We start from the raw sequence: 14388 nt of genomic DNA, 5'->3' as shown, positions 1-14388 counted from the left end.
AGAGGTTTGTTTCTGTTTGGTCAAATGAAAGCTATATTCTGACAATAGCCTCCTTTTTCTTTTCTCCCCAACACCCAGCATGGGACAGAGTGGGCCTACCCCCCGTGCAGTGTTTGCTCTTGTACTCACGGGGAAGTCCGATGCACCCCCCAGCCATGCCCACCGCTATCCTGTGGACCACATGAGCTGGAATCCATCCCTGAAGGAAGCTGCTGCCCAGTGTGTGTGGGCCCTGGGAGTGAGTATCAACTTGTAGAAGGAGACGCTCTTTGCCTCTGAGGTTTACCTGCTGACATCCCAACTTTTCTCTTTCTTGCTCACTGTGGCTCAAATATCCCTAGCCCCGTTCCTTATTGGACCAAGTTGGAGCCTTGCACTTGGCAGAAGCAATGTTGCAGAGAGTGAGGTTGAAACAGATCTTGAAGCTCCATTCCAAATTTGGGATTCTGCAAGTCTCTGATTTATTTATTTTGTGCTGGCCAGATGCATCCCTTTGCTTTCCCTGCTCCTGAGAAGCAAAGGGAGGAGCAACAAGATCCTTTGATGTGATTCCATAAGGCTTAGATAGTTCTTCTTGTATTTTGGTAGAGACAGAATGAACAAATCACTTCTCCATGTAGCATCACTAGCACTAATTCTGCCGGTTGGTCTTTGAGATGACATAACTTCTTTCTCCAAGACACACAGAGCAGGAAACAGATCTTTCATTTGTCTCTATGCTCACTGTGGAGATTATGTCTGCCTACAAATGGAGGCCTCATTCAGCAAGCCAAGGACACACCTCCAGGCCTTTTCTTTGGAATCTGTGCTTGGTGCAAGTACTTCTTTTATTACATTTTAGGGATATATGTCCCCCTCCATTTTTATAACTCAGTAGTAGTAGATACTTTGCGATAAACACAAATTATTGTCATTGCTGCATTATATCCTCTCTTGGCATATAATGATTAAAATTATTCTTTTATTTAATAATACCTGGAAGCTATGCTCTATTTTTGCATTTCCTTTTTATTGTTTTAATTAATTTTATTTTAAAATTATTTTTATTATTTTGAGGGAGGAGAGGAAGTGGGCAGAGGGTGATAATGAGAATTCCAAGCAGGCTTTACACCCAGTGCAGCCCAACACAGGACTTGGTCTTACTATCCTGAGATCAGGACCTGAGGCAAAATCAAGAGTTGGATGTTCAACCAATTGAGCCATCCAGGCGCCCCTGCCTCATTCTGATCCACAGTTATTCCATTCCTGGCATTCCTTTACTCTGGAGAAAGGTTACAGAGATTGAAAAGTATGCGTAGGAAACAATGGAAGTACAATGCTTGCTTTACGCATTTCTCCAGAAGAGGACTGACAGCTGCTCTGAGCCAAATAATCCTGCAAGTAAAAATACTTGAACAACGGAGTTTGGGGGTGGCAGTAGGTTGGCTGAGATTGTGGGATCCTTTCTTGCACTTTAAGAGGCTTCTTCCTTGGCCTCCAAGAAAAAGACATACTGGAAACATTTTGCCTGGAGAGAATGGAGGATTAGCCAGGGCCAAATTTATAATTTGCTAGGTGCAAAATGAGAATGCATGGCCCCTTGTTTAAAAGGCAGTGGGTGGGAGAAAGCCACTTCTATTCTTTTGTGGTTTTTCTCAACTGTCACGTTTTTAATTTGCTATTTAATGTCATACTGCTTCAGGCATGGGGCTACTCACCGGGTGTATGGAGACCCCACAGGCACCCCATACCCCTTCGTGCTACTTGGTGCTTAGGGTACATGCATTCTCCTGGTACCTGCATCCAGGTCCCTGATGTGGGTAGAGGGTGGCAGTGTTCACTGTGATGTGAAATTTTGGGGTCTGGCAGCAAGTGGTCAAGAAAGAATTCTTGAGATATCTTCAGTGCAAAAAAGGTGGTTTTATTAAAGCACAGGAGAGGACCCCGGGCAGAAAGCTGCAATGAGGTTGTAAGGAATGACTGATTATATACTTTCAAGTTGGGAGGGGGTTAGGGATAGTGTAAATCTGTAGGGAATTTTGGAAGTAAGTTTTCCAGGATCTTGAAGTGCTAGCTGCTGTTAGAGATAGGTCATTTCCTACTGTCTAGTACTACTTTAATCCTGAGACCATCCAGATGCATATCAGTGGGCCAGGTAAAGATAAGGGAAGTTTCCAAAGGGATTTTTATATGTTAAAGAAGACTTACAGGATCCTGGAGGTTGGGCTAATGTCAAGCTAAGACTACCTTTTGCCTCTAGCAAAGTATTAACATTGAGGCAGTTGAATTCCTGAAGCAAAGTCTCCCTGCCTGTCTTAAGTACTTGTCAATGGGCTGCAAAAGAAATTTCATTTTTTCCCCCTACATTTCTTTTGCCTTTGTTCTTCACATCAACTGGGTATGGGTTTGGGAGCAAAAAACCCATCTCAAGAAACCCATCTCAAGAAGGCAAGGAGGCAGTGGAATGAGGGACCATGCATGAGCTGAGGCTCCCCAGCACATATTATGTTGTCTCACCAGACTTCACATATAAAACTCAGAAAGTTATTAAGAACTCCATACAGTGGGGGCGCCTGGATTCCTCAGTTGGTTAAGCATCTGACTCTTGATTTCAGCTCAGGTCATGATCCTAGGGTTATGAGATGGAGCCCTGCATCAGGCTCCATGTTGGGCATGAGGCCTACTTGGGTATGAGCCCCCAGCCACAGGGTCCTATGTGACTGCGCACACATACCTGGAGTCAGCCCTGAGATCAGCAAGTGCAGTCACCCCAGTAATCTTTATTTTTCTTACCTTTCAGAATCTTGTTCCTATGAAGGCCGTGTATTCCAGGATGGAGAAGACTGGCCATTGAGTCGGTGTGCCAAATGTGTGTGTAGAAATGGGGTCACCCAGTGCTTTATAGCTCATTGTCAACCTCTGTTTTGTAATGAGGTAAGGAAGACAGCCTCCAAATGGATCCTTCATAGACTATTAACTTCATTGTTTGGGAACTTGGAGCCTCTTCTGGGGTTGTCAGCCAGTCTTTCGGAAGTACTAGGAACAAGAAGCAAAGGCTGTTTTGTTTTCATTATACTTTTGGAGATCACCCCTGAGACATTTACCCTTGGAAACTACAGATAGGTCTAATACCAGCCATTTACGCTAATTGTTATGTAATGATAGTGAGCCTTGGATGTACATGCAAAGAAGCCACCAGCTCCAGTTGCAGATGTTGCAAAAGTCTCAAGCTAAACATCTGGAAAAGTCCGTAATATGATCAGGTATTGTTTCTCAATGCATAGGTATAATCTTGCTTTTTAAGACATAAGTGTGTCTTTGAACATGATTGTCCAGATGTACATTTTTTAATTATAAACTAATGATTCACGTTATTCAGATTTTCTCTTGGGGAGCTTTAAAAAATAGTGGATTTTGTTCCTCATTTAAAGTTCATCAGAATTTCAAAACATTAGACTCTTCCCATAAATTCAGAAGAGAAAATCAATGGCAAATAAATGTGGTATACATGATACTTTATAGTTTTTACTCTTCCAGAGGTTTCTATGGCTGTTCTGTGGCAGTTGACAGATAACCATGAAAGGAGTTTGCCTCCAGTCGAAAAATAGCTCATTTTTGATCTTAAGGAAAAGCTGGAAGCCAACATTTAGTTGATATAGAACAGTACTTTGTGTCAAATAAAACAAAATCAATAACATGGCATATTGTGACAATTGGGCAATATTTTTAAAGGCAGACAAAAGGCAATTAGACAGAAATGCTAAATGCCAAATAAAGGGAAAATGTATCTAATTGAAAAATTAGATTGTATTACCTACACTACTGCAACTACTGCACTCATGTCACATCTCCTAGTTCATCACGAAGTCTTCTCCCAGTGCTAAGATTACAAATGAGCTTCTCTGTAGAGTTGTATAGTATCTCACATTCAGGGGACACTATAAGGTTGGGGAATTTTGATTTAGCACTTTCTAGGATTCAGTCCCCTTGTGTATGAAGGGTAATTAAACAGTTTGCCACAATTGCAATAAGGAAAGCAGGGGGCAAGGAGGACCACTTTGTGAGTCTTCTGCTTTAAATCTTTGTAACCTTAATGGACTTCATGTTAGGGGGATAGATACTGAAGTAATTGAAAGTACTAGTTCCCATTTTTAAAAACATTATATAGTGGGGCACCTGGGTGGCTCAGTCAGTTGAGTGTGGGACTCTTGATTTTTTGGCTTAGGTCATGATCTCAGGGTCCTGGGATCCAGCCCTATGTCAGGCTCTGTGCTCAGCAGTGAGTCTGCTTGAGGATTCTCTCCCTCTGACCACCCCCAACCCCACCCCACACATGCACACATGCTCTCTCTCTCTCTCAAATAAATCTTTAAAACAAATTTAAAAAATAAAAACACTAAATATAAACTCTAGCTTCAAACATTTACTCACATATAGTTTGCATTGATATACATAATTAATTTAAAAGATGAAATTTGGTACCATACTTCAGAGCTAGTTGATGTGCAAACATTCTAAGGTCTTGAAAATAGATTGATTTTAATCACTCTTGCATCATTAAGTTTATATTTTTACTATGACATATTAAAAAAATAAACTCTTAGATTATTTAGAAATATTTCTTGAATTAATATCATTATTAAATATTGGATGTTCTGATGATATCAACGGGTATTAAAAAGGGGTGTTAAAAAGTTTAGACTTTTGATGGAAACACCATCACCACTGTCTACCATCTATCATCATCTCTGTCATCACCATCACCACATTTTTTGCACTTATTATGTGGCAATCATTAATTTTCAGAGCTTTGTAAGTCTCATAACAATCCTATTAAGAGCTATTATTATCATTTCCTCTTGCCAGTACATAAAACTGAGGTACAGAGAGCTTAAGTAACTTCCATAAGCTACCACAGTTAGGAAGTATCAGTGCTTCTCACCTAGGCAGTTCTGCATCACTTCAACAGACCACACCTGACTTATATTTTTTAACTATTAGCTAGATAACCTTCCAAAATGATGAGTTACGTAGCATTTATGTATAGTAATAATCACAAAAACCATAGTTACTAATAGCATTGAACACGACTGCAAGTATTTTGTATGCATCAACTCATTAAATATTAAAAACAACACAAAAGTTCACCAGAAGAAATGTATTTCCAGGACTTGAGCTATAGAAAAAAACCTGATTTTTAATGTAAGTGTTTTTCTTTTTCTTTTAAATTGTAAAAGGAATCTGTACTTACTAAGGAAAGTTTGGAAAGGCAGAAGAGCAGAAAATGATCATCTATATTTCTACCATTCAAAAACACCAGCTTTTCTTGGTAATTTATTCCAAATTTTTTGTAGGCAAATGTGGATATATTTTTTTTTCATAGTTATAATCACATTTTAGAAGTTGGTGATAATTTCTGACAAAAGGAGTAATTTCTTATGTTCAAACGGGTGTTTTTCCCTTAAGGAAGGATTTAAATTCATACTGAAATTGTTTGCTTTCAACTTTCGTCCAGATGCCTTGAACAGAGCCCTAGCCCATCCACATTTTTGTAGGCTCATTAAAATGGTCTGTTCAGTCGATAAGTGTTGTTCCTGATGATGTTACCACCAATTTTTTTTTACTGTAATTTTTCTCATTCCCCATGTTGATGAATCTGAGTAGGTTGAATTTCATCTTTGGATGTTCTTTCAAGAAAGATAAAAGATTGGATGTCTTCTGAGCCACTAAGTGTTTGAGAATTATTTTCTTCTTGTTTATGTATCTCAAAATTGGGGGCTCAAAAATTGGGGGCAGTTATCATTTCCTCACATCCCAACTCTGTGGGCTCCTTTCCACTGAACCCTGAAATTTAGTGCCATGGAGAACTCTGAGGTCTCTTTTCTATTCCATTGTGTTCATCTACTTTCCTTTGTTGGATTCTTGGAGGATGTTTCCTTATCTTTAAAAATGAAACATTTTTCAGGACATTTCTAGGTGAGGTGTCTTTTCACCTTATTACCTAGAATATGGTCAAGCCCTTTCAGTCTATATTCCAGGTTTTAAAATGCTTTCTTCAGTTATGGCTTTAATTTAATCATATTCATTCCAATTATTCTCATTTCTCCAGCAATACTTATGATTCTTAGATTACTCCCCTCTCTTTCCCCCTCATTATCAATCATGTTCTCTTTCATCATTTTGTTTCTTTCCTCTTCATATGGAGAGAGCTTCTTGAGTTTGTATTTACAACTTCTAGTATTGATTTTGACTATTTCACTTTGATTTTCTTTTAAATCTTCCTTATTTTTCTTCTCTTTGGTTCATCTAGGTTTTTTATCCTAATACTTACTCTTTTTTATTGCTTCTTGCTTCTATTTAATAAAGACTGCATCTTTGTGCATCTTACTGAAGTTGCAAAATAGCTTTTGAATATTTTCTTTTAGTTACTATAGTATGTAGCATTTAGAAATTTGCCTTTAGAACATTTTTAGTTTTGCTGGCTCTTCAGGGTTTTTCCCAAGTTCCTTTCCTTCTGTTTACTCATCCTTGATCAAGAGAAATCTGTCCATACCCACTGTTTGAAAGCTGCAAGGGTAAATCTCCTACCGTTGGCTAACTCCCCTTTTTGGACCTGTAGCCAAATGCTAAGAAATGTGCATATCTCTTTGTCCGAGGGGCTGGTGGATTTTCAGTTAGTGTAGCTCTATTGTACTGAGATTGGATCTTTTCCTTACCGCCATAGCCCAACCCTCTTACATTCTGAGCACATGAAACAAAAACTAATCTCCAGTTTGTACCGCTGCAAAGACTCTCTCCTTCTTTCTAGGTGACCATGTGCTTTATCACTTGAGGCACCATCCTATCCCCCAACTTTTTATCACTCCCTCTACCTCCTCCAACATACATACTTCCCACTCTTTTTTCCACGTTTACATTATGGGCTCTGATTAGGTGTAGAAAGAAAGATATTGAGGAAGGTGAGGTCTGGTACTCTGACCACCTCAAAAGATAGTGACCACACACCAGAGGGATGAATCTGAGTTGTGTTGGATATAGAAAGGCAGAGAATTAGGCAGAATGATGGTTTTTATATCTATTTAGGTTTACACAGCAAAGAAAGGTCATAGAATGTCTTATGTTCAATGGGACTTCTTCTTAGCAGTGGTAGAGGTTGGCTGTGTTACTTTTTGGTGGTGAAATTTTAATCTCTTTCTATACCTGTAGAGGTATCATAGTGGGAGCATATTCTGTCAAGAACTGTTAGCTATAATACACCATTAAATTTTTATCATAAATATTTTTATTTAAGGAACATGGAAAACCATAATTAAGTATATCCTTAATGGTAGTTCTACCCTAAATTGTAATAACATTAATCATATATATATTTTTAAATTCCTGAGTTTACTAAGGGTGCCATGTTAGACCTGGAGTTGGCAAACTTTTTCTGTAAAGAGCAAGATAGTGAATATTTTCAGCTTTGTGTGCTGTTCAGTTGAAAGAACTACTCAACTCTGCCATTATAGCACAAAAACAGCCACAGATAATATGTAAATGAGTGGATGTGGCTGCATTGCAGTAAAAGTTTATGGAAACAGGTGGTAGGCTGGATTTGGCACATGGTCCATAGTTGACTGGCCCCTGTGTAGACTATACGTTTGGAAGGGCAAAATCTACATAGCCCAGAATGATATGGTTCAAATATATGACAGCAACAAAATGCACTGTTAAAGAGTCTTTCCCATTTTTCTGACCCACTTTGCTGTTCATCTTCTTCCTTATATCTCTAGTCTTGCTTATGAAGCACCAGCCTGGTGAGGTCTTGCCGCTTAGGTAGTTCTCCTATATCCTGGGATATTTTCTCTTTAAATGCCTTTCCTGGGACACCTGGGTGGCTCAGCGGTTGAGCGGCTGCCTTTGGCCCAGGGCGTGATCCTGGAGACCTGGGATCGAGTCCCACATCAGGCTCCCTGCATGGAGCCTGCTTCTCCCTCTGCCTGTGTGTCTCTCTCTCTCCGTGTCTCTCATGGATAAATAAATAAAATCTTAAAAAAAAAATGCCTTTCCTTCCTGCCCTTCTTGGATTGGTGAATAAAGATTCTGTTCCCATCAGTAAAATATATAATTAGGTATTGCCAGTAGGATTTAGAAAGCTTGGTTTGCCTTGTACCAAGGAATTACTTGCTACAAGTAATGCTCCCCCCATGCTCTCAAGTTGACTCTGCTACCATACTTGGGTCTAGTCTGTGTTGGTTAAGATAGACTGGTACTAACTCTGTTGATTTAAGATTTGTGATCATGACATCTGTTCCCTGTTTACCAAGCACTGTGTAAGTCCTTTTGCTTACTACAATAAAATTACTGAATAGTATGACATCAAATATACCTTTATTTTACTTTCTCACTGAAATTTCATTAAGCGAAGAGCTCTAAGGTTGAGAAATGCTTAAGGATTTCAGTACGTGTCCAATTTTCACATACTCTATTAAACATCAGGGGCTATAATACTTTTCACATGGAAGAATAAAGAAGTAAAATAATCTAAAACAAGAAACTAATTGTCAGTTTAATCTCAATGATTCAGTTGTTTGAAATAAATCCCTATTAGATAGTAATGCATTAATCTAACTGATCATATATAGTTAGGCTAAAGAACTATTGAGGTATAACTAGAACTGTCCAAGAAAACTTGAATATCCTTGACCACCTCCCTGATCCAAGTACTTTGGCCACCTTTTTCTTTTCAGAATGAGTTCCGAGGCAACCACGGTAATAAAATCTCATTTTCTGCTTCTTGTAAGAGAAAGTGAAGGTAATTGTTCAGGAGGTGTCTTCTATGTAAAATAAACCACTTCTTAGTCCTTAAAACTTATTATAACCCTCCTTGCTCTGCCTTTAATTTGTCTACCCTCTTGCCATTCAAAAGGGGTATAGTGATAAGTCAAAATGAGAAGCTGACTCTTTGGCATTAATGAGGGGACAGTTGCTGTGAAAGTCATTTACAGGCTAGCAGAGACAAAGGGTCTGATATTCTGGGAGTGGGAGTGGTAGAGGGGAGAAGTAGAGAGAGGGCATGGGGGTTCTTTGGGCATTTAGTCTCTGTCACCCACTTTGTCCATATTCCCAAATACCTAGGAATACGATTTTTTTTTCATGTTAAGGAACCCCCTAATGCATATGTGTAAATGTGAATTCACATAAAGATGCACAAGAATAGTGAAGTAGGTTATCAAGTGAGGAATACCTTCATTCCGAGTTTAGCAGTAACTCAACAAGAGTTTAAGTGTTCTTAAGTATTGGTATGGCTGGTGCCCTACAGTCTCCTTCCAACCATTTGTCATTGTCAGGTCAGCTGTGTGACCTTGTACAAGTCACAAAACCTCTCTGGTCTTTACTTTTCTTCTGTGTAAAGCAGGGATAAGAACATGTACTTCATAGGGCCATGTAAAGCGTTAAAATAGTGGCTGGCGGGGATCCCTGGGTGGCTCAGCGGTTTAGTGGCTGCCTTTGGCCCAGGGCGTGATCCTGGAGTCCCGGGATCGAGTCCCACATCGGGCTCCCGGCATGGAGCCTGCTTCTCCCTCCTCCTGTGTCTCTGCCTCTCTCTCTCTGTCTCTCTCTGTGTCTATCATAAAGAAATAAATCTTTAAAATAAATAAATAAATAAATAAATAAATAAATAAATAAATAAATAAAATAGTGACTGGCAAACACTAAGTACTATTTTACTGTTATTTTTAAAAATATATTTTGTTTATTTATCCTTGAGAGAGAGAGAGAGAGAGAGAGAGAGAGAGAGGCAGAGACACAGGCAGAGGGAGAAGCAGGCTCCCTGCAGGGAGCCTGATGTGGGACTCGATGCCGGGACTCCAGGATCATGCCCTGAACTGCAGGCAGACGTTTTAACCACTGAGCCACCCAGGCATCCCTCTTATTGTTATTATTTGTGCTTTTGTTTGCTGTTAGAAGAGGATAGGACTTGAGTGTGCAGGCCTCTTAAGAGGCACACTGACTTTGGAAGTGCTAATTCTTATCAAAGCACTGGATGACTAATAAATGCTAAATGAGAGGAAATTGCTATTTATGGATGATTGAAGCACATGATTGAATTGGCTATGAATGAAATTTTCCTACTGTTGTGGGTTTTATTAATGTCTCCTTTTAATGGATTGTTCCTTTTTTGGTCGTAAGGATGAAGCTATAGTCCGAGTTCCTGGAAAATGTTGCCCACAGTGCTCTTCCCAATCCTGCTCTGCATCTGGCCAAGTGTATGAGGTAACCTATGATGTACCCCCTGTAGATGTTTTGACAGATGTCTCACACATATGCCCTCTGCCCTTCCAACCACCATATTTCCCCACCCTCTTGTCTGAGTCTTTGCCAAGATTAGTAACTCAGTATATAAACAGCTTTTTTTCTTCTCTTTGTGGCGAGGCTTTATGAAAAAATTAAATTGAAGGGGATTAGAAATATAAAGGAATGTGCTGGCAGGCCGCACCTGGTTCACGAACCTTGTTGAACTTACTGTTTACACGTCTCGAAGGAAAAAAAAGGACTATCCTGGTTACTATTCAGTTTACACTTAGGCTGGAGGCCCTGGGAATGTCTCTCTGCTTGGTTCATATCCAGAGACAGCTTCCCTCTGCCTTACACTATGGGGGGAGGCATGGGGGTGATAGGGGACTGAGGGAAGGGAGGGGAGAAGTTAATGGTGGTGGAACCTGCATACTTGAAAGTACTATTGGAACAGTCTAGATAACTGTGCCTAACACATAATAGGTGCCAAATGAAAAATGTGTTCAACAAATTGAATGAATGAATGAATGTTCTGTCTCAGGACTACACCCAGCTGAGGCAAAAATAAGGTCACAATATTCAAAAGCAAAGAACATACAAAAAATACACCCAACTACTTCCCTTGCTTGCCAGCCACTCTAAAGAAGACTAAATAGGAATTGGAATTATGACTCTCAGTAGAGAATCTGGAATTGGGTAATAAGGAATGAATGTCACGAATGAACATAACTAATTGGGAAAGGACGTTTGTATGTACTAGATCTGTGTTGTCCAATACAATGTGTGCCAGATTAATTTCTACTGGAAGAGATAGCCTTTATATCTATTGTGATATTTTTGGTTGCAAGTAACAGAAATACTCCTCTACAAGTGGTTAAAATGAAAACATTTTTTAATCTCATATAACAAGAAGTCCAGAGGTAGGGTGGTTACAGGGTTGATCAACTCAGGTCTTAATGATGTCTTCAAGGATCTAAGGATCTTTTTCCCATCTTTCCATCTTGCCATTTGCAGCATGTTGGCATTTGCTTTGCATCTTGTTCCCTCATGTCCCCAAGGTGGCTACCTCAAGACTAGCTCATCCACACACAACCATTACTAAAGGATGGTGGGGAAAAGGGTTGGCTTTTCTTCTTTTATGGGGGAGAAGAGTCTTTTCTTTGACCTCCACTGTTCTAGCAAACTTCCCCTGAGGTCTCCTCAGTTAGGATTGGGATAATGCCGTTGCCTATCTGCAAGAGGAGCTTGGAACGTGGCTGTAGGATCTGGGTCTCCTGCCAAAGAAGAAGAGCTAAAGAGCTAAAGAATGAGCACTGATTAGGCAGGAAACAGGGTCTTCTTATTAATCATGATGTTCCAGGGACCCTTTGTGCCTGGCAGAGAGCAGACCCTTAACACATCTGTGGAATGAATACAGTTGAATAAAAACGAATGCAAAGCTCCCTTTAGACATTTATTGACTTTTTCTTAGTTGCTGTTACTGCCTGTTATCATTTCTCAGGAGTACATTCAAATGTGGCTCAGTTAAAAACTGTAATAAAAAATTGTGTGTCTTATGTGCCTGTGTTTTTATTTGATGTATGTGACACTTGATTTTCCACTTTGTCCTTTCTTTACTCAGCATGGTGAGCAGTGGAATGAAAATGCCTGTACCACGTGTATATGTGACCAGGGTGAGGTCAGGTGCCACAGACAGGCCTGCCCTCCACTAAGATGTGAAAAGGTATTTGAGACAGCATGGCTTGGTTTTCAAAGATTTATTCTGGGTCATTTAAGAAATGCATTTCTAAGTCCATTGTGTCTTTTGAGGGAATCAAAAGTTTTATGACATTCGGAAATATTAGGGGCACCTGGGTGGGTTAGTTTAAGCATCTGCTTTCAGCTCAGGTCATGATTCCAGAGTCCTAGGATCGAGCTCCACATCAGACTCCCTGCTTAGCAGGGGGCCTGATTCTCCATCTCCCTCTGCTGCTCCACCTGGTTGTGCTCTCATGCTCACTCTGTCAAATAAATAAATAAAATCTTTTTTTAAAAAAGGAAATATTAGAAAAAGATATGAAAGATCTGCTTTCTAGGAAGAAGGGCTAAGGTACAGGGGACTTGCCTCAGCTGGGTTAATTTGGGCAGGCAGGGAAAGGAGCAGCATGCAGTGTTGGCATTTTATGTCCTTCTGCCTCATTGGCTCAGATGTTTTCAAACTCTCCTGAGAACTTCCCTTTACATGCCATCTTTGTTTCTTCAGGGTCAGAGAAGGGCTCATCGTCATGGGGAATGCTGTGAGGACTGTGTATCTCCTGCAGGAAGCTGCTCGCACAATGGGATTGTGCGGTACCAGGATGAAATGTGGAAGGGTTCAGCCTGTGAGTTCTGCATGTGTGACCATGGCCAAGTGACCTGCCAGACTGGGGAGTGTGCCAAAGTGGAGTGTGCCCAGGTAAGAAGCGAAAGCATTTTCACTTGGACTGTAACAGTTCTCTTCAATGGGAAAGGTGGTCCCTCACCTATTCCTTACTTTTTGGCAGCAGAGGCGACAACCAGGTTGACCACTCACATTTCACAGAGCCTTCTAGCACAAAGAATCTGTGGTTTAAAATAAATGTCACTGTTTGTTCAGATTGACTTGGAACAGCCCCCTGGAGCTTTTAGTTCTCCATGCATCTGGTCCGATTGGAAGCCCTGCGCCAGAGACATGAAAGGGAAGGACATGCTATGGGATATTAGCCTATCAGTCAGCGCAGCTGGACGTCATGGCTGACGGCCTGCCCAGCTTGCTGTGGTTGTGAAACAGAGGTCCGCAGGTGCTCCCATGGCCCAGCTCTGTTGCAGGCCCTACTGGCAGCATTTAGCAGAAAGGAGAGCCAGCACTTGCAGGTTGCTTCTGTGAATCAGGGAAAAAAATAAAATATTTTTGTTTTAAAGAGAGGGGAGGGGAGCCTCTTAAATAATTAACTCGGTTGACCTCTGTTGACTTCTGCTTTCTGCAGAATTTCTAGAAGCTTCTAACAAAGCAGCCTCTGTTTGGACTATAGATGTATATTGTAGGGAAATTGCTTTTTTTTTCCTCTTTGAACTCAATTTTGACCCATTGCAAAACAAATTGCTTTGAAAGTTGTCTCCTTCTCCCTCACCACTCCCATCCGCCCCACCAATTTCCCGCAGGGTTATGAACTTGAGTAGATGAGGGAAACTCAGAAAATCTGAAGCAGTGAATGTCTGTGAAGGCATTTTTCTTTCTAGTTCTTCACCCCCACATCTCAGCTCTCTTAGCACCAAGCCTGAGGAGGAACAACCTTTCAAACATGGCTGTCAAAGACAGGGTGATTTTTCATTTTGCTTCCTACTTCTGAGTCTTGACAGAGCTGACACGTATTTAGGTAAAGAGGGTCTTGCTTTGTGCAGATTTATTTCCTTCACATGTCTTTTCATTTCTTTTCCTTCTTTATGTCTGGGGAGTCAGAAGTGTTGGACAAAGATGAGAAAAACCCCAGTCAGGGCCCTTTTTTCTTTTCCCTTTCTCAGGCTGAGGCTGGGCTTCCTGGCCTTGCCAGACTGCCGGGAGGATGCTGGTTTATCTTCTAAGGTCTTAGTTTGCCAAATAATAGCCTAGGGTTTATGGAAAATGTGGGAGAGGTGATTCTGGCAGGGTGGATCCCTTGGCCACCTACTTTCAGTTAGGTCTGAGCAAAGAGTCTCACTCACAGAAAATGATTTGACCCGTGGTCCCCACTGCTAATGCATTTCCAAGTGCCTGCTGTCCTCTCTGATGCCTGCCTGAGGCCCTGTGTGCCAGGTCTTCTCTGCTTTTAGGAAAAGTTGGGGGCAACTGCTGAGGGAAGTGGAGGGGGCCGGGTTCCCGTCCAATCACCCCACATCCCTGCCTGCTTCCCATTCCCACCCCAGCCTCTGTTATGAACTGAGGAGTTCTAATGTCTTTAGCCCATTCCTCCACGTCTTTAGTTAACTAACCTAATGTCTTCCAGGTAACATCTGTGTTTCCAAGTGTTGTTGAAGTCATTAAACACTGCCGAAGTGAAATTTTAACCAAAATTGACTCTTAACAAAAATATCCCTTAGCCTTCTTCTTTCTGTGCCATACTTCTGTAAATAGCTCAGTGAATGCCTGGAGTACAG

General features: G+C 40.8%; 1 protein-coding gene across 3 annotated transcripts in view; it reads left to right on the top strand.

Moving 5' to 3' along the window:
* The window catches only part of FRAS1 (Fraser extracellular matrix complex subunit 1), a 437262-nt gene that overhangs the window by 172013 nt on the left and 250861 nt on the right, over positions 1 to 14388 (top strand). For all 3 annotated transcript variants that reach the window (XM_055313090.1, XM_055313089.1, XM_055313088.1), the window contains exons 5-9: positions 79 to 238; positions 2780 to 2913; positions 10153 to 10236; positions 11879 to 11980; positions 12500 to 12691. In XM_055313090.1, the coding sequence (XP_055169065.1) occupies positions 79 to 238; positions 2780 to 2913; positions 10153 to 10236; positions 11879 to 11980; positions 12500 to 12691 (672 nt within the window). The remainder of the gene's footprint in view (positions 1 to 78; positions 239 to 2779; positions 2914 to 10152; positions 10237 to 11878; positions 11981 to 12499; positions 12692 to 14388) is intronic.

Source organism: Nyctereutes procyonoides, unplaced genomic scaffold (assembly GCF_905146905.1).
Source record: "Nyctereutes procyonoides isolate TBG_1078 unplaced genomic scaffold, NYPRO_anot_genome, whole genome shotgun sequence".
NCBI classification, from domain to species: domain Eukaryota; kingdom Metazoa; phylum Chordata; class Mammalia; order Carnivora; family Canidae; genus Nyctereutes; species Nyctereutes procyonoides.
The sequence above is the reverse complement of the archived record's forward strand: the minus strand, read 5'-3'. Positions and strand labels throughout refer to the sequence as shown.